The following is a 24,819-nucleotide window of genomic DNA, read 5'->3' as shown; positions in this document are numbered from 1 at the left end:
AGAGCTGATTTCAACCACAGTACATTTATGGCCCCCTTAGTTGGGCCCTTGCTGCTTCTCCACAGTCTTTCTACCCTATCCTTTATCAACTCCCCATCTCATTTCCCCCACAATGACTGTTTCAAATCCTTTCATTTCATTCTTACTACAGTCCCTCCCACTATACTTAGAGTAGATGACAGAATTCTATTTCACTGAGAAGACTGAAGCCATCTGGCTTGAGCTTTCCAAGCAACCTTCTCCTATTGTTCCAAACTTCTGAGCACCATTGCCTAATCTCTCCTTCCTTCAAGTCACAAAAGGCATAACTTCTATTCCTAAGATTAGTTCTTTTGCTTGTACCTCAATCCTACTGACTCCTTCAGGATCTTGTTCCAGTAGTCATTCCCTCTTCCCGTGTATCCAGTTTCTCATTCCCTGCTACCAATAAATATGCTCATATCTCTGTAGTTAAAAAAAAAATTCCTTTTCACCTTTCAGTCGAATTCAGTTAGCATCTCACTTCTCCCCTCTCCCCCATTCACTATTAAATTAATTAGAAAAGTCTGCCTGGTACTGCATATTTCCTTCCTACCCACTCTTTCAAAAACCTCTTGCGTTCTGACTTTCCCACCACTCTGCTGTAAAACTGCTCTCATAGATCACCAGTTGACTACTAATTGCCAAATTCTGTCCTCATCTTAATATTCTGCAGCTTTTGATATTATTCAGCACCCCTTCCTACTCAGTATCCTTTCTTCTCTTCTCCTGACTTAAGAGATATTTTGAATTTATTCAGTTAATTTTTGAAAAAGTAAATATTCAAATGTCACCACATTATAATCACTCCAATCAGAAATTTCCTTCTGAAACAATAATAATAATACAAGGTAAATAACAGACCTGGAATCTGTATGCATATATAAAGTCAGAATCCATCTCAGTTATTTAAAAACAGTAAGAACAATATTTACAATATCTCTACAAAAAGAAGTTACTTCTTGGTTAAATACCCTGCTCAAATAGTAAAAAAGAAATTTATCGTCATTGATTTACTTATGTTGTGTACACTGTCTTATTCCCATGATGTTCTTGATAGCTCCACCTAATTTCGCCCTACACCATTATATTCTCTGAGTTCTGTTTCTGTTCTCACTCATTTTATGGTTCCTCATCCTTTCCCCAAACTCTCAGTGGGTATGTTTCCCAAGGGTCTGTTCTTTAAATGGAGAGAAAGATGAGGGGTGGGGGATGACAGAGAAGGGTGAGTGGTTGTAAGCTCCTTCAGTTGCCTACAATGTAGTACTACTGTTTCTCTCAATGGAAACTCAAACTCAACATGTCCAAAACGAGTTTTCCCTCAAAATCTGTCACTCCTTTTGACTTCACTACTTCTGTCTGTGGCACCCCCACATACTCTGTCTCCTATGTTCAAAACTGTTGAAATTTTCTACTCTCCTCATAGTCATTTACCAAGTTCTATAGATTCCACCTCCTTTTAAAGTCTGTCTACCTCTGTTCCCTCCAGTCTTCCCTTCTAGAAGAAAAATTGTTAAAGGTATATCTAGTCATGCCATTCTTCTACCAAAAAAATGTTTAGTGGCTTTCTATTTTCTCCAAAACACAGTTCAACTTCTTTTGCACAGCCTTCAAGTCCTCCCACAGAGGCGTGCCAGCCTGCCCTTCCAACCTTCCTTCATATTTCCCCTCTTCACACACTACACCACAGTCACGCTGGTTTACTGTGCCCACTGAGCATGCCCTGTGCTCTTCTGTCTCCAAACCTTTGCTCACACTGTTCCTGCTGCCTGGGATGTACTTTTTCTCCCTCTTTTCATAAATTCCTGCCCATCCTTAAAACTAGTTCAAATGCCCCTCCTCCATAAAGTCTTCAAACTGGTCCTTTGTTTTACAGCTCTCTCATATACTTAAGTAATGTCATATATTACTTTTCTGAACTTATGTCTTAATCCTCTAATAGGTACGGAGCTTTTTATGTCTCTCAGTGCCTAAGACAGTCCTCTGCTCACTGAAGGTTCTTAACAAATGTGCATTGAATAAATTCATGACTGTGTTCTTATATCTCCCAGAGAGAAAAAAAATAGAATTGTAAATCTTTGGCACAGTTTAGTATGATGATGAATCAGCTGAGCTCCAAGCCTTGCCCTCCCTTCCTATTTTCCCTCTTTACATCTCTCCATGCTGTAGAACAGTAATTTGGAGAAGTTTTCAACATAAAATTTCAACTTAATCTCATCCAGGGCTCTTCCCATATTCAGGTTCCCTGTGAGTGATTTAGTGAGTTTTGTTCGGGGTGAAAATGTGAGCAAAAGAAGCTAGCATTTGTTAGAAAATAAAGGTCATGGCCTCACTCCATGTCTAATGCTGTGTATGTGAGGTCAGAAGGCCAATTGATTATTCACTGTTTCCCAGCATAGCTGAGGTTGTGCTAAAATATGAATACTGCAGCCGGAACTTGATATTCAGTCTGCCTGAATGAATTTGCTAGTGAAAGGCAAAGTTTAACCATCGTGAGTTTTATGGAAGTCATTCATGTTGGAGACTATGGAATCAGTGAATTGTTTCTCCTGAACCAGCTGGGTGTCTTCATGCAGATTCAGTTTTATTTCATGGTTAACGATTGCAGAAGATCAATGGAGTTGGTCTCTAGTATAAGCATAAGTAAATACTTAGGTTTTATGAGATAAGCACCCTTCTTGTTGGAGTTGGTTTCTAAAATAAGTCCATGGCAAAATAGGTCTCATACACTTTGCAGTATATTTATCTTAGACTCACAATAGGCCTTACCACATTTTTTTTGGAAAAGTGTTTTTGCCACAGCCTCCTGAGTCACAGACCTATGGAATTTCTATATGGCACTTAATGATTATAATTATGAGTTGGAGATACCTTTTTCATATGAGTCTTCCAGGTATCACCTTAGTGTGTAGCATAGCCTTTTTTAAATGATGAAAGGAGATTCAGTCCCAAATTGGATGGGGTTTTGAAATATACATCTTAACCAACTTTAGTAAGGCGAGAAATCCATTGAAATCTTTTTCAAGCAATCTTTTCACCTTGTTTTAAAACATCAAAAAGATGGAATTTTTAAAATACTTAAAAAGGAGTATTTCCTTATATCTTCCTCCATGTTCTAGTTGGCCTTCCATTCTGAGGTAGCTTACATTCAAATGACTTGAGCAATAGATCCCCAGTTCAAAGAGGAGCTACCTATTTACTAGATTGAAGTTCTCCCAATTGAAGTATATATATATACAGTAAGCACAGAGGGTAGTGTTGTGATTGACTTACTAATATGTGTCTGCATTTATATAGTCACTTGTCACCTATTTTGGAAAGCCAAGAAAATGCCCTTCTTGTTGGATATATGGCCTGATCTAAGCTATGGGTACAGTATATTTAGAAGCTTCTAATGCAAGATGGCCCATCCAGTGAATGATCTCTGTAAGTGTTGGGTGCTATTCAAAGTTCTCTTCAAACACATTCTTGCACAGTATGTGCTTTTAAATGTTGCTCAGGCTTTCTTTTGTAACATCAAAGGTACTGATACTCTAGTTCTATAAACCTCGTTGATCTTATCAAGAATCTAAACAAATATACAAGTTTCTGGTTCTCCAAATGACTAAAGCTTTTTAATAAGCTTATTTAAAAAAAAAAAAAAACTAAATCTGCACTTTCAAATATACTTTCCAGCCCTTTCTCCTATTTCTACTGCTTTATCTCTACTTCCTACCTCCCTCACCTTTCTTTAAAAAAAAAAAAAAGGTATAGACATTAAGGGTTCAAGTTTTCAGATAAGCTTTGAAATCACAGAATATTAAGTCTGGAAGATATCTCAGAGGAAAACTGAAGTCCAGCATAGTTTAATGACATGTAGCAAAGCCAGAAATGAAAGCCTGACTGAGATTTAGTGAAGTTCTTAGGATGTTGAAGGAAATTTAGAGGTCATCTAATTCAAGTCCCTCATTTCACAAATAAGGTAACTAGGGCCTCAAAAGTTAACTCATTGGCCCAAATCCACAAAGCTACTAAAATGGCAAAGGCAGGATTGCAACCTAGGACCTCAGACTCCCAAATCCATTACTTTTTCCACTGTAACAAACTTCTTCCAGAGTGACTACACATGGAATTAAAATCAGTCAATCATTTAATAAACATTTATTAGTGCTTACATAATATATGGCAGGTACTGTGCTGAGCATTAAGAGAGATAAAAGATAGGCCCTATGCTCTAGGAGCTTCCAGTGTGATGGGGAGAGCAGCATTCAAACAACTGTGTACAAACATATAGTTTGTTTAAATAGGAATAATCGGTATAAATAAAAATAATCACAGAGGGAAGACATAAGCATTAAGGAAGGTCAAGAAAGGTTTCTCATAGAATGTGGGCTTTTAGCTGGGACTTGAAGGAATCTAGAAAAGCCAGGAAGTAGAGATCTGAGTCTGAGCCCCAATTTTGACTCCTAGTTTAGAGTTTTATCAAGTAGGCCATGCTTCAAATGGCATAAAATCAATATATCAAAATAGTATCATTGGTCTCCAAACTCTTTTGATTACATTCCACTATTAGTAAAAATTTTCAAGCATCTCTGCCCAGTATGTGTGTATTTACTTACCTATGTTATGTACGTATACTACTATACTACCAATGTACATTTTAAAACATATCAAAAATAGATCCTTTACTGAATAATACAAAAACCTTTCTGCTCTCACTAAAATATTATTAATGATATTTTAATGAGAGCAATGTAGTGGAATATTCTTCATTAATTTTGAACATGTTGGTTTATCACTTTGTGACACATCAATTCAAAGGTCTTGTTCTAAGTTCTTTTTTTTTTTTTCAAAACTGAGTTTTAACAGTTGTCATGGTTGAAAAAGATGCCTCACAAAGATAAGTAGATCCAAATGAAGAGGATGTTATCTGCATTTACTACATCAATACTCACTTTTCAGACCCATCCACCAAATAAATTTCTGTCTTTCCTGGTATCTATCAGACCATTTGTTCTTGCAAATTAAGCAGTAGGTGTTGCATTTCTGTATTTTTTGACAAATGGGTTCAAAACCTATTTCATTCATTTGGAACCCATTCTTCATTTGGAAGATTTTACAACAGTTTAGAAAATTTTATCTCCAAATTTTTTAAATGTGCCAATATGAGAATTTTTATAGGGTAAAGCACTTTCAGCCATCCAGAAAGAGAGAGAGTTAAGTACCCAGGAGAAGGGGATGGGCAGCACTTTCCAAAGGGTCAGGAAGAGTTGAGAAAAGCTCTTCAGATTTGGCAACTAAAAGAGATCATTGGTAACTTTGACTCGTAATTTCAGTTGAGTAAGGACTCAGAAACAATGAGGGGTTTGAGAACCTGGGATACTCTCAGGGTAGTGGTGTCCTCGGCGGAAACAGGAAAGTCGTAGAAGTAGTGTGTCACTACCAGAATACAAATACTGCTTTTTGGCAAATTAAGGTGTGTGTCGTTTCTTAATACACTAGAATGGGGGAAACCATTGGAAATACATGGGTCCAGACCTAACATTTTTAGTACTTTTCCATGCAGATTTGTGCACATGTGAGAGGGTGTCATGTTTGTCCAGTGATCGTTACTTAGAAAGTTTGGAACACTATTGTGTGTTGCTAATCATTGATTGTAGTCCCAGAAAAGCCTTGTGAAAATGTTATGCCCTATGTAACAGCAGAGTAACATAAAATGACATTTTATAAACCCCCCCCAAAAAAGAAGAGATTTTGGGGAAAGGGAAGGTGGATCAGAGCTTACTCACTGGTTACTGCTCTACCTCCCCCCCATCTCAGAGCACACCTGCTGAGAGGCACCTGCAAAAACCTCAAGATGAACATGCTCAGGGGAAGGAGGGAAACAGGATATGTTGCTTGTGCAGCTGTTTGGAGTGCCTGGGTCCTGCTTAGGTTATCATTTCCATGAGGATCCAGTGCCCAGGAGATCAGTGGGGAAGGAGGGCAGAGTGGGAGAATATTGAGCTGTAATAGGTGAAGGGGATAATGGAAACAAACCCATAATTTGCTCTTGCAAGGAAGTGGGGATGTTATCCATCTTCTGACTCTCCATTTGGTTAATCTTGTGTTTCTTGGAGGTCAAGTCATAGCTCCCAGGTTGGAAATAACATATCTAACTATACGTTTTTGGCCAAATTCCTAATATTTTTCATGAATTATTCTTTCTGGATATCCTCAGCGGGAAGGAGTCAAAGGCTCACACAACGCTCCAAGTATGCCTGGCTTAAACCAGGTTCCTAGACTTCCAGGTCATGAGGATATTTTTTTGTTTTGTTTTTAAACGTGAATTTATTAATCTGTGTTCTACCTAAAAACACGTGAGAATACATATAACCTACTTTTATGTTGTAAAGGTGATTAAATATAGGGAAAGAATAAGAATAGGAATTAGGAAAACCAGAATCTAATCCAACCTCTGCCACGATCTGTATGATGTGTTAGAGAAGTTACTTTACCATTCGTCTTCAGTTGCTTCATCTGCAAAATGAAGAAAATTAGTCTGTCAGCACACAGTTTTTAAGTCTCTACTGTCAAGACAGCATGCATGTATATAGATATATTCATGATACATATGAAGTAATCTCACAGGGTAGGCACTGGTAGCTGGGGACAAGGAAAGGCCTCCTGCTGATGTCCTTAATCGGCATCTTGAAGGAAATCAGGGATCCCAAAAAGTAGAGGAAGAACATTCCCAGCATGAGCAACAGCAGTGCAAAGGCCCATATGGTTGGGAGACAATGCCATTTGTGAAAAACAAGCTCATCAGTAAAACTCTTTTCAGCTCTTTCCAAAATTGTGTAATTTCATAATAAAATTTCATCTTATATGAGTATAATTTCCATGCCATGGATCACTCTCAACATTGAGGAAATCCAGAAGGGCAATTGTTGAATCTGAAGAAACAATTTGTGCCCCAAAGAAGATGCTAATGGTATGTTAGGTCTTCTGTCATTTAATCAAATGAATCTCACATTATTTCCTAAAGGTATTCCCAAAAAAGATTTAGATTTTCATTGGTTATTGAACTGAGATCTGTTCAGAGTTCAGTCTTTTCTACATTTGCCCCAGTTCTTAGTGTCCCCGTGATATATGATGTCCAGTGTATGTGTTTGAAAATACTTGGCAGTCTGTGTATGTTTGACTAGTTTCTAGAAACACTCTGGTATTCCAGCCAAGGTTAATTCATCCTGCCTTCCACAACAGGCAAATAAGAAAGGGAAATACTCTAGCTGCAAGTTATTTGTCAGATGATCTGCTCAGCACCAATCTGACCCTCTGGCTGCATTTTGAAAAGGTGGCAACCTTTTGGTACATAAAAGTGCTCCTTGAGGTTGTAGAGTGGTCTGAGATACAGTAGAAGGTAGCCCAGCCAACCCACTCTTGAGTGCATACTGCTATTAAGAGAGAGGAGAGGGCTGGGAGGTGAGGTGGGATTGAACAGCATCAGGAAAGCACATGAGCTTTAGAGAGAGAGAGAGAGAGAGAGAGAGAAAGTGTGTGTGTGTGTGTGGGTGTGTGTGTGGGTGTTTGTGTGGGTGTGTGGGTGTGTATGTGCGCACTAGTACTTTGCCCATTTGGGCCTAACAAGAAATAGTATCTGAGATTGATGATTTTTCCACTCCACTTTCAAAGCATGTGAAGATGTACAATATTTATTAGCTGATCTATATAGCAAGACTCTTAATCTGTTCATAAACTAAAGAACATTACCATCTTGAACCTCTTTTAGATTGTAGTTTCCACATCTCAGATGCTGATGTTCAACTCAGACCCAGAAATTTTACAGTGCAGTAAGAGAATGTGAAGTAAGAAGGAGAGGGTAAACGTCCCTGAGAAATAGCACCTGAGACCATCTGTGGTGACAGCTACATTATGTACTTGGTCTGGTATCATCATCTGGTGTATGAAAGACTTAACTCAGACTTTATGACACAAATGGTACTTCATTTTAAATCTTTGGTAAATAAGCTTCTCTGCAAAAGCCATCTTGACATTTTGATTTGTTAAGAGGTAATTCATTTTTGAGACAAGAAAACAAGCTTGTAAACTTAGGGGTTTACCACTTCAAATGATTAAGAAGTAAACAACTGTAAAACTGGCTATATGTAATTGTGATTAAACTGCTTTCTGGGGATTTTCCTGACTTTTTGGTTTTGCCTGAGGTGTTTGGAACATTAAATCTGAAATTGTCCCAAAAAAGTTGACACATACACATGTATATATTCATAAGTATGCATATATATGCCATTATTCTAGAGAGGAAAGACCTTTTCTATATATCTATATGTATATATGGATCTTCACACAAACACATACTATAACTTTCCACCAAGGACTCAAAGTACTCCTAGCAGGAATCTCGTGTGGTAAATATGGGCAGGAATCATTATTCCCATCTTAAAGATAACTCAAACACTCAAGTGTGTTTTGCACACACTTTTAACAGATAGTGGCAGAATCTCTGACCTCTTTTACCTAGTACTAGGGCACACTGCATGCTTCTATCAATAGTAGTTTTTTAACAGCCTCCTAACTGTTCTCACTGATTTCAGTGTCTTTCCTTTCCAATCCATTCTTCACATAGCTGCCAAATTATTCTTCTAGTGCTCAGATCTCACTGTTACTTCCCAGCTCCAAAGCCTTCAATGTACCCCTTTTGCCTGTAGAATAGGAGATAACAAACTGCTAAACCTGGTATTTAAGACATCCGGTCTGGTTGCAACCTACCTTTCCAGACTTATTTAACAATATTCAGTTACACACAACACTTAGAAATCTGTTCATCCACACACAATAATATCCTTTCATTCACTCTGTATTCTAATCAAGCTGGACTAGTCCCTGATTTTTGTCCTGGCTTCCCCTGCCTCCGTGTATTGGGACCAGCCTATTGCCTCCGTTTGGCTATGCCCTCTTTCCCATCTCTGCTTACTGAAATTCTTTTGCTTTAATACCCAGTTCAAGTTCTGGCTACCTCCTCTGAGAAGTTTTTACTAATTTCTGCTGCCAGATGAAAGTGATGATGCTCTCCTCAGATTTTCTTAAAAGTACTTTGTACTTCTTTTTTTTAGCCACATTCTACCTTGTATTCTATTTATTTGTGTATATGTATTGTTCTCTGCCTTCCCCCCTCCCCCCATTAGATTGTAAGTTTCTTGAGGAAAGGGATTTTGTTTTTTGCTTTGTAGAGCTGGTGCTTAGCACATAGATACTTTATACTTAATAAATGTTTGAATGAATCTGTAAATATTTGTGTAGTGTCCACTGTGTCCCTAGAGCTTTGGGTATTGTGAGGGTTGTAAAACATGGCTCCTGCTCTTGAAGAGCCTGCAGTCTGATTGAGAAGATGAGACTTAGACACAAGAAACAGCTGGAGAACATTACACAATAGAAATATTAACAAATGCTAAACTCTGTGTGGAATGAGTAACTGTTTCAAAACACAGGGAGAAATCGAAGTCAATGTTAGTAGTTAAAGAGAGCTTCCTGGAGGAAGTAGGACATGAGTTGGTCCCAAAGATTAGGCAACATTGTTGTTATGGACAATATTTACTCTTTTGAATTTAACTGATCAGGTTTGACTAAAGCTTGAGTATTTCAGATTATCCCATAGTCTCATTCATCACTATATGGCTCCAGTAGGACACTTAACTAGACAAGCTTGTACTGTTTAGTGGGTGTCTGTGGCAATATATGAAACATCCTTGGACATCCTCTAGATAGATTCTTAGAACTATTCTACTTGTACTCGTTTGACGTTTTGTTGAGCCCCAAGATACAGCCTAATTGGGGGCATTTTTAGAAGCACTGTGGTATTGGAAAGAATATTAGATGGGAAATCAGAAAACCCAGTTTCAAATTCCATCTCTACTACCAATATCTAGTGACAATGGGCAGTCATTCTTAATAGGCAGGTCGGTGGTTCAGTGCTGGGCCTAAGTAGTGAGGAAGGGCTGAACTTAATTCTGGTAATGTTTGTAAAGTGCTTAGCACAGTGTCTTGCACACAAGTGCTTATTTCCTTCTCTCGTCTCCAAATCTCAGTTTCCTCATTTATAAAATGGACTTGATAATAGTGTTCTTGCTCACAGAGTGGTTGTAAGGATCAAATGAAATCAAATCAAAATATGTGAAAGAGCTTTGTAACTGAAGTATCATCCAACTAGAAGTGTAGCAGGAGCTGCTTCTGTTTATATCTGATAACTCAAGGGAAGAGAACTTGAAGGAAGGGAGCTTTTGATCATATTGCTGTGTGGCAGGTTCTGGAGACTATCCCAAAAGAAAGACTTTCCCACTTTTGTCCTTGGCAGGCCATTTTTGGAGGCCAGAGACACAATCTTCAAAAATTAGGATCTCACGGTTGTCAGAGGAGTGCTTTGAGCCCAATTCTTTGATTTCACAGAGATTTTCACTTTTTCTCTTTTACTTGAAATTTGAATAACTAGTTTAGAACATTTTAGTTACTTCAGTTTCTTGGCTTTACCAGAAAGAGTTTAGCCAAATCTTAGGAAAATACTTTTTACCAGTTATTGAAATAGTGGAACCCATTTTTATGCTGAATTTCCTAGATTATCCTTTGAGTTTGTTGATTTATACCATCGCTGTCAAACTTGAGAAGGGTTGAAGGGAAACAACTAGCCTGAGCTACATTAAAATGAAATTGGAAAATATTTAACAAAACAAAAATAATAAATAATAAAAATAAACAATACACCATAATGTTAATTTTCTAGGTCAATATGCTTCCAGCAGGGATCCTTTCTATTTGAGTTTGACACAACTGATTTATACCAGTTTAATATGATTTTCATTTCCATTTGGTTTTTGAGCTAATCTCACCAGATAAATTGCTTTTGGTTTTTTGTTTTTTTTTTATTACTGAAACTTAAATACACAATAAGATAAGAAAAAAAAGCTTGTCACGTGCACAGCAGAATGTAAGAAAGGGTTCAAAATATAAAGCAATATATTTTCATTTCGAGAACACCTATGTAATAAATACTACACGTTGTGTTGAGAGCTGTCCATCTTTTCTTTGCTTCCTTGTTAGTTTTCTTTTGGTCTCTGCTGTGCACTTTTTACTTTGTTCTTTTTTTCCCCCTTCCCCACTCCCCCCCAAGGCTGCCATTAAGCTCGGATATATTTATGTATAGATATATATAGATACACATATGCATATATACACATACATACATATTTTTACCTACGTACATACATATATAGAAACATATACTTTCCCTAACAAATCTTACTCCGATCTTTGTTTTTATGTTTGTGCATATCTCTTATTTCCTTCTACCTTACTTCTACCCACTATCTTGCTCACCTATTACTTAACCTACCCCCCCAAAGATCCCTCCCTTATCCTACTGTTCCCATAAATCTAGCACCCTTCTATACCCCTCTTTGACCTGTTCTCTCACTGTTGCCTCCAAAGATACCTCCCTTATCTTCCCAAGGATCCCTCCCTTGTCCTCCCATTCCTATTAATCTGAACACCTTTCTATACCTATTCCCACATCCTCCCCTCTAGACATCCCTCCCTTATCCTCTCCCCCCTCCCTACCACCTTGGCATTTTATTTTTTTTTAATTTAGAAGACTTACTCTTCTAAATATACATATATATACATATATATGTGTGTGTGTTTGTGTGTATATATGTGTGTGTGTGTGTGTCTGTGTGTGTCTGTGTGAATAGTTCCCTCTTAAACCCATTCCCAATGAAAGCAGGGTTCCAGAACTAATAGCCCTCCTCCCCTAATTCCTCTGTGTTGGTTCTTCCTCTCACACCTCATTTGTGTAAGATAATTACTCTTTTTAACTGTTCCTAAATGGTTTTACTTTTTAAAGGCATATCATACTCAGCTCTATCCCAATCTTTCTTACCAATTACCCAATTACTAATAACAATCTTAGACATCGGTCTGTCCTTATTGAGTCCCTTGTAGTCAGTCTTTGGTATATACCTTATATTTATCTTGGCTCTTATATGTCAAATCTTTTATTAAGTTCAGGTTTGTTTGTTTTTTTTTTTGAAACAAAAGTCCTGAAAGTGTGACAGTTCATTAAATGTCCATTTTTTTCATTCAGGATTATGCTTAGCTTTGCTGGGTATGATATTTTCATCCTGAACTCCAGTTCTTTTGTTCTTCAATATATAGTGTTCCAGGACCTGCAGTCTTTCAGTGTCAAAATTGCTAGATCCTATGTGATTCTAATTGTGTCACTACTATATTTAATTTTTTTTCTTGTTGATCATAATATTTTATCCTTGAGCTGGGGGTTTCAGAATTTGCTATAATATTCCTATAGGTTTTCCTCATAGGATATCTTTCAGGTGGCGATAGGTGGATTTTTTTCTGTTTCTACTTTCCCCTCTTGTTCTAATGCTTCAGGGCAATTCTTTGATTATTTCTTGTATTATTGTATCAAGATTCTTTTTTTGATCATAGTTTTCAAGTAGTCTGATTATTCTTATGTTTTTTCTTCTTGATCTGTTCTCCAGATCAGTTGTTTTCCTTATGAGATGTTTCACATTCTCTTCTATTTTTTCATTCTTTATATTTTGTTTTATTATTTCTCGATCTTTTATAACTTTGCTGGCTTCCCCTTACCCAATTCTGATTTTCAAGGAGTCATTTTCTTCCTTAAGATTCTGGATCTCCTCTTCCAATTGGTTGACTTTCTTTTCATAATCTTCTTATTTTTCTTGGGTTGTTTTTTTTTTAAGTTTTTCCTTAATCTCTTTCATTTGATTTTTAGAGTCTTTTTTAAGTTCTGTGAATTCTTTTTAAGCGGGTGACCATTTGACGTTACTCCTTGGAGTAGAAGAGGGTTTCTTTGCTTCAGTATCTTCCTCTGAAGACAAACCCCAGTCTTCTCGATTCCCATAGTAATTCTCTATGGTTGGATTCTTTCTCTTTTGCCTGTGCATTTTTTTTTTAATTTGTAGTGGCTTAATTTTTATAATCACCCCTAATCCTGGGGCGTGGGGATAGTACCTCTGTTCTCAGATCCTCCTTCAGTTCTCTCCTCTAGCCTGAAACTGGAACCTTGACTTCCAGCCTCCTGTAAGTGCCCACAGCTGGTGGAGCCCTGCCCCACTGCTTCTGCACTCACCAGGTGTGTGCTGGTTCCTTCTCTCCTGTCAGCTTCTCCACAGCACAGTCTGGCATTCCTTGTCAGCAGAAGTTCCTTTGATCTTCACTGGCACAAACACCTAACACCCCTCACTGTTTCAGGGGTAAAAGTGCCTGCGGCTGGGGCAGAGGCAGCTTCCCAACCCAGCTAATCCCAGGGCTTGCTGCTTGTTGTTTAAGTGGACCTAGGACCTAGCCTGGAGGGGTTTATTCTTTACAGGGAAGAAACCTGGTCCTGGGACTTTTCTTCAGATTTTCTCCGATTGCCCCAAGAAGACCCCTGTTCTGCCCCTACTCTTATTTATTTTTACCACTCTATGTTTGCCTTGAGGTGCTATTGCATCTCTTTTCTGGGGAAAAATCTTGAGAGCTTGGAATTTTCTGACCTACTTCACCATCTTCCCAGAGTCCTCCTCTGCTTTTGGTCCTAAAAAAAGGAAAAGACCTCAAATGGGACCATAGTAGCTAGACGGTGTAATGGATAAAGTGCTGGATTGGACATCAGGAACACCTGAGTTTGAATCCTGCCTCAGGCATATAATAGCAGTGTTACCTTAGGCAAGTCACTTAAATTTTCTTAGCCTCATTTTCTTTATCTGTAAAATAGGGACAATTATAGCACCTACTTCACTGGGTTATTGTGAGGATCAAGTGAGATAATACATTTAAAGAGCTTTGTGAATCTTAAAATGCCATATAAATGTTAGCTATTATTATTGTTGTTGATCCTCTGGCACACCCCAACCTCATCAGTTACAGTAGGTACAATGCCTTTATCAGATAATGTTGGGCTAAATATTTATTGCACTCAGTCATTGCTATCAAATACTCTCTGTACTATTCAATTTAACAACTTCTTCCTTTACACATGTAATTTATTAACCATAATAAACTTCTTTAGCCTCACATAAACAATTAGGAGGAGCTATTGGTAGACATTTCATAAATGCTTATATTAAGTTCTAAAAACTTTCTTGAAACACTTTCTAGGATTAAATATAACTTTTGTTGTTGTTCAGTCATTTCAGTCATGTCCAACTCTCCATGACTCCATTTGGAATTTTCTTGGCAAAGATGCTGGAGTGGTTTGCCATTTCCTTCTCCAGCTCATTTTACAGATGAGGAAACTGAGACAAACAGACTTGCTTAGGATCACACAGGTAGTAAATGTCTGAGGCTGGCTTTGAACTCAGGTCTTCCTGTTTCCAGGACTGGTACTCTATCCACTTCATGACCTAGCTGCCTCGTAGCTTTTGTTGACTGTTGACAAAAATTTTTTTTTACAACTTTCGCTGTCTATGAAGGTATAGTTAATTTTTTCCTGCATTTTTTATTATTAATATATTCAACCATATTAAGAACTTACTTTGTACTCAATACAGTCAATCACTTTGTACTCAATACAGTCAATTATAGCACCTTGCCACGTCCTGAGGAGGATGTAAAGGAAAGGTAGGCCATGATCCCTGCCCTCTGAGAGTTTACATTCCAGTTGTGGAATCAGGACACATACACATGAGCAAATTAGTTAAGCACAATTGAATGGTGCAGATAGTAAGTGCCATAAGTCCAGAGAAAGAAGAGGTCACTGTGGAATGGAATAGTTAGAAAAGCCTGGTTTTATGGAGGAAGCAAACTGTGGAAAATGGATAGGATTGAAATAGGCAGATAGCAAGGATAATGGTATGGCAGGCAGAAAGGAAAACATGAACAAAGACTTCATGTCCAGCATGAGCACAGTATGTTTCTGGAACAGTAATCAGATAAGAAGATCTTGTGATCACTCATTTGTTCTTGTTTAAGTGTCATGCACCAAATTTAAGAGTTGAGCTGTTTGATACTCATTAGAGTGAACTATGAAATTATTGGGAATTTAAACAAAATTGTGTTACCCACGGATGATCACTCATGTTCTGCTTCTTTACAAATGACTTCTTCACATGTGAGATTTGCTATTTTATATTTACTACGTTCACTTAACTGAAAGCTGTTCTTTTTTAGAGAGTTAGCACTTAATTCATGCATAAAAGTATATCCCTACTAAAAGAGGAAAGAGCAAACTTTTGGTTTTAGATTGTATGAAAGTTGTATGCCAGAGAAAATGTTAAATTGCTACAATTCCAAATTTTGTAGTTGTTGTGAAGAGTATTCTACAGCTGTTCTTTTCATGGTTTTTGATAGAAAGCTTTCTTTGTACCAGAAGCCCGCATTTGGGTTGAGAATTGACCAGGTTGGTGATCCTCTGAGAACTCATCAGCAGATCAAGTCATCAATCCTTGTGTTCCTTCCTATAGTTTGTGTGTGTCCTGTAAATGTCCTTAAGCTTCCATATTTTGGTTCATGTTTGTAAAGTACTCTAGAGTTAGAATTTTCCTCTTTAAAGGGTTGCCAGCAATGTCGTTACTTTATAGTTAAGAAGGCACAGTATACTAAGAGTATTCTGAAACACAGAGCTTTGAGTGACCTGCTTACTAAATTCATTACGGAGCCAACATCAGGAGCTTAGATTTGTGATTCTCATTCCTGTGTTCAACCATCTTTGTTCTCTTGCTTGCGGCCATCATGTTTGCTTTATGAAATTTCCATTTTAATTTTTTTTTAAATAACAGGTTAAAACCATTACAACAAACTCTAAAAAGCTATCCAGATTCTTTAATTGCACTTCAGTTTTGTTGGTTCAAATATTCTTTGAATCAAGTGAACCGCTGGCTTGAGCTTAGAAATTGTTCATTGATACAAGTAATGGTTTTTGTTGTTTATTTGACCTGTAGAATTGTTAGTACTGAAATGAACACTCATCCTTTGGCCTTTCCAGTCCATCTTAAGGCCATCTTTGCCTGTTAAGATTGGATGATTTTTTTTTTCCCTGTTTGTGAATTTCAGGGTCTTGTCTTGCAGGTTTTGCTGTGGCCCAGTGTGTAAATCAGCATGGTTCGTCACCCCTGTCATCATCATCTCCTCCTTCTAGTGGCAGTTCCAGCGGTAGTGGGAGTACGGGGCGCTGTGACTCAGTTGCACCCAGCTCCACTTCCACTCCTTCTGCAGCACAAAGCCCATCAGGTATTGAATACTTTTTATGGGCAAGATGGGGAATGTGTAATGGCCAGGAAAAAAAAAAACTGTAAAGCGGTGATTTTCAATCTTGTTTGGGAAATTGGCCAGTTCATACACAGTGTGCCCTTCTACCCTGAACCTCCCCACCCCCAGATCACATGGTGTCATGAGGTATCCATCATCACAGACACTAGAGGATATAGTTTTAGCTTTCTGGATTGCTTTTTCCATTGATCTGTTTTCTGCTCGTGGTAATTTGAATGGTACTCGCTGACTTGCCTGCTCCTGCTTCCAGATTGACCTAGTTTGATTAAATCACTTCTCCCACTTGTTATTGGACCATATTCAGCTCTTCACTGACTGGGGAGCTACAGGGAAATGAAGCTTGTCAGGCGTGTTCTTCCTCGATTAGTCCCAATTATTACCAAACACCGAGTTCACTTATTTGGAACTTTGATGAATTTTGTCATCATAAATGTTTTTCTTTTTAAAAATACTGTGCTTAAATTTTAAATTCATATTACAGTTGAGAATCTGTACTGTCATCACCAAGGAATTATGGCCCAGAAACCATGCAGCATGTTTAGACTCTTATTAAGTTATGAGTTTACTTCTCCTAATAAAATAAATTTGACAAGATTCTAAGCTGTGTTTTGCTGTCAGGACAGTAACGATGTGGTCTCTGTCTAGTATTTTCACGTCAAGCCACACGAGTTTGTGGCTCAGTACTGCCACCTCTTCATCTTCAGGAAAATGATATACTAATGTTTCCAGATTTATCTCTCTAACGTTGTTTTAAGGTTTTCTGATCCTCAGTGAAGGGTTAATGTGCCATGATTTTCATTCAACCATTTGTTTGGCTCAGTGTATCTCTATCCTGTCAAGAGTCCCCCCACACAGCATTTACCGAGCATCCATTACCTTGATCTTCTATTGACATTCATGAGCCTGAGAGAGCTGCTGGGAATTGAAGTGAGGGGCCAAGCAGGAAGGTCATCCTGAAGCCACTTCACTGAGATGCTCTTCCATTCAGCACCTGATCCCTCCTGACCCAGTTTGGTCTTGAAAATTGAGGTGACTGACCATCTTTTGAGAACAGCCATGGAGTCTGAAACCCTGATTCAAGATTTATAAGTTATTGCCGGGTTTTCTTAGAAATTTGCTGGTTTTATCAGGAAGCCAAAGACAGATCTTAGGCTTTGTTAAGTTTTGTAGTAATGCTTATATTTTGTATTAGAAGAACAGTATTTTATTTTCATGCACTTATACTGCAGTCTATGCATTTTAATATAGTCACAAATATATAAGTATAATTACATTTCAAATATAAAACTCGTCCTAATAGATATATAATATTTTATCAAAGAAGTATGAACTGTTAGGGTTCTTAACCTGGAGTCCATGAACCCGTTTCTTTTTAAATTTTTATTATTTTGATAACTTATTTCAGTATAATTGATTTCCTTTGTAATCCTATACATTTAGTTTATACATTTAAAACCTCATTCTGAGAAGAGGTCCACAGGTTTCACCAAACTGCTGAGGGGGTCTGTGACATAAAAAAAGGTTAAGAGCCTTAACACTCAGTGAATGAATGAATAGTACTTTGCTACTAAGCTGCCAAACCTATTAAAATATGTGATATTTTATCATGATTCAGAATGCCTAAAATGTTCATCTTAACCATAGCATGTATATGTTTCACATCTTCCCCTAGATGCCCAGCATTATTTTTTCTCAGTCTTTCCCATCCCCATGACACTTATCTCCTCTTCAGTCTCCGTATCATGCCAATGGCATGTTTTCTCATGTTAGAAAATGAGGAACTATTAAGCTAGCTGATGGTGAAAGTAGCTGGACAGTTCTGCTAGTTTTAGTACCAAGTCGATAAGTGGTGGTCATAACATTATAAGTATATACTTTTAGTTCTGTACATTCCACTGTATCTGGAAGAAATCTATTGGGTCACCATTTTTTAGGTGGCCTGGCAGTGAAGGCACTGAAGTAAATCCTGCCTGCCTGACTCTACCAAAACTGTAGTGACTCACCTACGTGACAAAGAGCAGCACGTGTCAGGCAGGCTGCTCGCTCTCCACTGATCACTAGATGCAAAGTAGCAAAGATTATGAACTGCTTCAGAAGGGTTATGGTGATAGTGAATAGCTCCCAATTAGAAGGCATCTCAGGGTTTAGAAAGCATTGTGCACACAACAGCTCTGTAAAGTGGATACGTTACCCCAGGGGAACCAGACTATTTCTGAATTGTGTAAAAATCTAGACCTGAAAGCTGGCAACAACTCAAGTTGAAAAGCCTACATTTGTGTTGAGATGTAGAATTTCTGGTCTAAACTTGTGGTATAGTCAATTAAATTGAAAAAATAGGATATTGGTTTTCCAGATTCTTTATGGAGTGGGGGGAGGGGGAGAGATGTTCCTTTAGTAAGATGTTTCCAACATCTGGTTGGTATCATGCTGAACCACAGCAGAGGCGATGTACATAGCCACCAACCAAAAAGAAAGGAAGAATTATTCTTGGCATAGCTGTCCTTCTGCCAGTTTTTTGGCACCATATTGGCTTCTAGGGAGTCTGTTTTTGGGATCCTTACCAGAGACACAGCTTTCTGACCTTTATCCACAGCTATGACAACATTTTACCACCACACTTTCTACCCTCTGATGAAAAGGTTTGTGATTTTCTCAAGATTTTAGTCAGACTGGCCTAGTTTGTAACAAACCAAATAGAGCACCACCTCAGTCAACCCTCCCAGTCTACTGTTTGCTGGAATCATTTTATACAGTAGAAAAATGCTCTATCCAATGTTGCTAGTTATTGTTGGAATGGTTTTTGAGGGCAGCAGTGCTGAATCAGATGAATTTTGTTACTGTTTATGTAGCCTCCTAGAGTCAGAGTAAACTCCCCATTTGTACTGAACAATTACTTGATATGCTCGAAGCACTCACTGAATTATCAAACTACATTTTCTCTTATCTTGAAACTCTCTTAAGTAAGGTACCTGGGATTGTGTAGGTTAGTGGTGTCCCAAACAAGATGTTGGTTACTCATATCTATGTCCTTGTCTTAAACAGTCCCTCAGAGTTGAAGTATACACATAGGGAATAATCAGGGTCATTATTCATAGTGATCTGTTCAAAATAAAGTTTTGAAGATCGTGCCAGTGATAATGACCAGTAGTAATCTCTCAAGTGGTCTTCCCCGGGGGCTTAGCACAAATGAATGGAACGTAGTGAAGGGCAGTTTTTAAAGTGTATTTTTCACTGAACATTTAAACTCACATTAAAACATGCAAACTCAAACATCTAGAAAACATTGATATAATTATTAATCTTAAGCAAAAACTCCATGAACATAGCATATGAAATGCCCACATGAATAAAACTCATGGTCCTATCCCAATTATGGCCAAAACATGTGCTAAGAAAGGATATGATTGTCTTTGCTCAATATCAAAGATTCAAGAATATCTGCTAACCCATTATGGATCTGTCGCTCCTGGCTATACCATTTTTGAACATAATTATATTTTCTGCCTCTACTATCTGCTGTTTGAAGTAGTACTTTCTCTTATGTGTCCTAAATTTAATTCCTTCAAACTTTGTGGAGGACCACTTATTCTAGAATCTTAGAATTTGGGAAACAGATTCATTTTTCATCCTCTTCCTACACATTATAATTTTATAGACTTTGATGTCCGCCTTCTAATGTTTTTGTCTGCCCTCATACAGCATCACTCTCCTTCTTTAGCCCACCTTGATCATGCTATTTGGTGTTTTTCTGTTTTCAGAACAATGTGTCATTGTGGTCATATATTCTTCTTCCCCCTTAATAAATGTTTAATGAATGGTCCATGGGACTCTAGTCTTACAAAGAGTCTACCTTTTCAGAAACTGAAAAGGTTGAAAATTACATATTGAGACATATTGAGACTTACTCATGTCTTCCTCTGTGAACAAGCTGGTATGCCAACTCTTAAGTTCAGTACTCAGAGCTGAAGACGAGTCTCTTTTGGAAATTCATCCTATCAACTTGTACATTCCTATAATCCAGTAGAGATCTTTTCAGTTTCATTCTTTATCACATCAAAGAGTGATACTGTATGTAATAGTCATTTAGCAATAAATATTGTATAACCTTTTAAGAATGACTATTTCCACATCAACTGGAAAGCCAGTGCTATAATGAAACTAGGAGGGAGAAGATGCTGCTTCTTAGGAGGATTAGACACTGAGAAATCTGTTTAGGACCAAAGATAATCTAGTTACAAATCTTCATATATTAAAAGCAGTGCATCAAGATAATTATTAATGTCTTATAATTTCCGTGCTATTTTGCCTTTTAAACTGAGTGCTTTGAGATCCTTAAAAAGGTCAGTGGTTAGCAAAATGCCTTCTTGTTAAAGAAATTAAACTTTTTAACTGTTAAGCTGAAAGCCAAGGGTCATGTCTGTTAACAGGCCTAAGTAAATAAGTAGTCTAATAGCCTTTAATTTTATCCCTTTTTAGACAAGTATGGGATTAGATGCATCTTACATTTTTTAATAGTATTTTACAATTTTTGAGAAACCTAAATAGCAAAGATTATATCTAAATAGCAAAAATCCCATAAAGAGGGAAATAGACCCTAATGGTGGAAATAAATATTAAGGTCATTAGAAATATGCTTCTTAAGTTATTTTACTGGGGTTTTTTTTTCCCTTTCATTAATACTTGTGATTTGGTTTAACATACAGTGTCCTTAGGTAAGCATTCTCTGAATGTCCAAGCTATACTGTAGCCTCAGATATCCATATTTTGAGATTTTTTTAATGTGTTTTTAGATATGCTACTTATTGGGTAAGGGAGAAGTCTACTTTATGATGAAGCTGAAAGGGAGTATTAGATGTATCTCGTGTTCTTTTTTAATCATGTCCATTTTAAAGATATGTCAAGCTATAAAATGCAGCTTCATTTGAATTTCTCCAAGTTTCCTTGGGGAAAAAAAATATGAAAAAAATGACATGGAGGACATTGGAGGAATGAACCAGTCCTTTAAAAAAGTTTTAGAATGGAATGTCCTTGACTTAATATAAATAAGTCAGTGTAGGCCTTTCCTGGGAGACCATGAGTCTGCAGACAGTCAGTGGTTTGTTTCTATATCCATACAGTTGAACCACCCTTTTCAATATAATCCAAATTTTCATTTAAAAAATAACAAAAAATCAGACTACTACTATGTGAAGATGCATATGATTTAATTTCATTTTGAGGACAAACACCCAGAAAAAAAGTGCTTCTTTTCAAAGTCCTTAATTTCATTAATTTAGGGTTCAAATCTTAGGAGTCTCTTTTTTTCAAAGGCAATGAAATTTTCCCTTGCTACAAGATAATGTCACTAACCTTTTCTTACCATTAGAATAGCACTGTATTTTACTTTATGGCCTTTGTGTTGAAGTATTTTGCCCTTGCTTTTTAAAAGGTATTAATTTGAGGATCCTTTAAGGGAATGCAGGTACCCATAAGCATTATGTATAATGGAAAGAACACACACTAAGAGACAACCTCAGTTCTAATCCTCGCCCTGCCACTGACAAGCTATGTCACCTTAGGCAAATCACTTCACACATCTGAGCCAATGAAGGGGTTGGACTAGGTGATTTTAAAGCCCTAAAATTTTATTAATTTAGTTGACTATAATACCTAAAGGTTTTCATGTAAACCTTGCCTTCTAGCTCTGGCTTTAGTGGGTCACTCATCAGAGAACAGTGTTGTTGTACTTTTCCTGATGTAACTCTGATAGTTGTCCGCTTTATTAATCAGTGTCCAAAATATGCTTGTTTCACTTAGCTGGTTTGGCTGGCCCCTCCTTCCCACCTTTCCCCCCCACTCAACTCCACCTCCCTACTCTGTCCCACATATAAAACTATCATTTCTTAACTGCTGGTTCACATCTAAAATCGACTAGCTAATTTTTTCTTGAGTCTATTGAATTTTGCAACCTAGGCTAGATATTGTTGAACCAAAATCTTATTTCCTTTCCCAACGGGCCTGATGCTTTATTATCTTTACACTGTTAAGAAATATGATTGGAAGGGGACATGTTTCTTCTTAGATGTCATTTGCTCTTCAGTAGCTTTGCCTAATCTGCATGCTAAGCATGACTGCATAAATAGCGTTAGACACCAGCAGTTATGATCAAATGTTACACTGCATCTCTTACTGTTTTGTTGTTGGTATTGTAACATTTATCCTGTGTCCATTCCCACTTCCCTTTTCTCTGTTCCATTGTTAAAGGCTTCCTATGATCTGTCGCTGTGTTTTCCTTTAGTAAGGTCTGGCAGGAAAGGACGACGGCGAGTGTTCAGTCTGTCGGAGGCTGACAGTCATGGTGGACACTGGGTTTAGGTCTTCAAGCAGCAGCTGCCACGGCAACTCACGCAAAATCAATTCAGGCAGGTTCCTCCATTAGACTTCATGAGCTCACAGCCCTTAAAAGCCATGCTGTATTTCCATACTAACAACCATGACTTGCTCAGGTACAGGTGGGACACACTATCTAAAAAAGCATCAACCAGCAGAACTTTGAAAGCATTTGGCTATATGATTTAAGACCGTCATTCTAAACTCCAATACAGTTCATCATAATTGGCATTTTATAAGCTTTCATGTAGAAGCTTTTCTTCAAATTATCTTTTTGGCTCTGTCTAGTTGGTAGGATAAAATACTAAGGTACTTCAAGCTCGGTTCTAAGCCAAATTTGTGCAGACCTGGAATGATGCCCATTTCTATGAAATACAGTGTCAAAGTCAAGATTGGCACAAATCTGTCCATCCACTAGTAGGCTTATTCCATGTGCTGTGATAAATTTCCAAATGGAATTTCTTCAGGGTTACCCCAATTCAAGTTTGGTATGGAGGTTTTGTTTGGAGTTTTTTTTGGGGGGGGAGGGGAGGTCAGGAGATAAAGGGTAGCGTATGAAAGAAAATGAAAAATTAACCAAGCAGTCAAATGTTATTATGGAATTATTTTTTTTGTTCTACTTGAAGTAGTAAATGTAATTTAAACAGCAGGAGTTCTAGCACAATAATGATTTCTCTTACAAATATTAATATGCTTATTATTTCCCCCTTTTTATATAATAGTTTTCATTTAGATTGATTATGGACCATTGACAAGAATCTTTGCTAAGACCTTTGTTGTGGACTTAAACATTTTAACTTTTGCAAATTATATTTCTGGTTTGGTTTCTAAGTTGTGTTCTAGTAGTTTATGATTTCTTTTGTCTGTCGGTAGTATTTTGACTTTTTTTTTATTTAAAAGCTTCTTCCCTTTGGGTTTTTCACTCTTGTTTACTTTGTAGTTTTCTTGCTTTTCTATGTAACTTTATTATGTGCCTTTCTGTCATAGGACAATAAATCAAAGTCTTTTATTACAAGCCCTCATGCAACAAGTATTTAGCAATTGTCCACAGGATAGATAACACTGTGGTGTGGTAGGTACTAGGTACCTGATAAAAACCAATTAAAAATTCATTTCCCAGTCTAAGGCTCTAGACACCTTAGTCTCATACACCTTTGCTCACATGGTCAGTCAAATACAGTGTTTCCTTGGCCATAATCATAATACTTTGTTGGACTGAGAAAAAGCCCTCAGCCATCATGGTGGCTACAGAAGTGATCTTCATATGAATAATTGGCAGGAAAATTAGTCCTCATTTAGTCCTCATTCTCCTTTATGAAAGCCTAATTAAGTTCTCCTCTTCTCCTTCACCCTTGCATTGATAAATTATGTCACAATCAAGGAGATACTTGGTTTAAAATTAGGAATAGTATGACTGTTTAGGGAAGAATAAAGGAATATTCCTTTAAAAGATTACTGAAGTGATTTTAAAGTGAGAAACAACTTTTCTGTAAATTGTAAATTTATTTTCCAGACTAAACCATTTTTTAAAATATAGTTACATTTTTTGCTACAGATTTCTAACAGTGTTTATCATTCCTGTCATCAAAGAACCCTTCATTTGTGACATTGTTCAAAAATCTGGGCTGTGATATTTGCCACTTCTAAGTAGCTTTCTTCTGTGTATCTAAAAACTACATTAAAACACAAAATTCAACAAATGGAAAACCATTGAAAAAGAATTTTGAGAGTTGCACCTGCCAAGTATACCTTCATTATGCTGTTGGGATTACCTAAATGCACAGTTTGACTCTTTGTCATTTGCAGACTGCTTTATCAGTCCCTAAATTATACATGTATTAGCCTTTGTATTCTCTGCAATGGAAAGTTAGCCTACATTAGAGGGAAATAATGTGAAATGAAGAGTTGGTAGGCCTATAGATATTTCAAGTTAGGGGAGTACCACCAAACTTCTTATCAATTAGAACGAATTAGTTGAAATTCAGAGAAATCAGAATCCATGTTCTTTGTTTGCTCAGATTTCTTGGTCTGGTTTTTTGTTTTGAATCACTTTTTTTTTGAATCACTTTTTTTTTTTTACTATTGTTCACCACTGCCCTACTACCTCTATCTTATATCTACTCAAGACAAAAATCTAAAGCCAAGACACCTATTTTTCCTTTTTTCTTTTTA

General features: G+C 37.3%; 1 protein-coding gene across 3 annotated transcripts in view; it reads left to right on the top strand.

The window, feature by feature from the left end:
- Positions 1-24,819, top strand: part of CLEC16A (C-type lectin domain containing 16A) — a 216,451-nt gene that overhangs the window by 185,331 nt on the left and 6,301 nt on the right. For all 3 annotated transcript variants that reach the window (XM_027839220.1, XM_027839219.1, XM_027839217.1), the window contains exon 22: positions 16,078-16,239. In XM_027839220.1, the coding sequence (XP_027695021.1) occupies positions 16,078-16,239 (162 nt within the window). The remainder of the gene's footprint in view (positions 1-16,077; positions 16,240-24,819) is intronic.

The sequence above is a fragment of the Vombatus ursinus genome, unplaced genomic scaffold, assembly GCF_900497805.2.
Source record: "Vombatus ursinus unplaced genomic scaffold, bare-nosed wombat genome assembly UNPS02014832.1, whole genome shotgun sequence".
NCBI lineage: Eukaryota > Metazoa > Chordata > Mammalia > Diprotodontia > Vombatidae > Vombatus > Vombatus ursinus.
The sequence above is the reverse complement of the archived record's forward strand: the minus strand, read 5'-3'. Positions and strand labels throughout refer to the sequence as shown.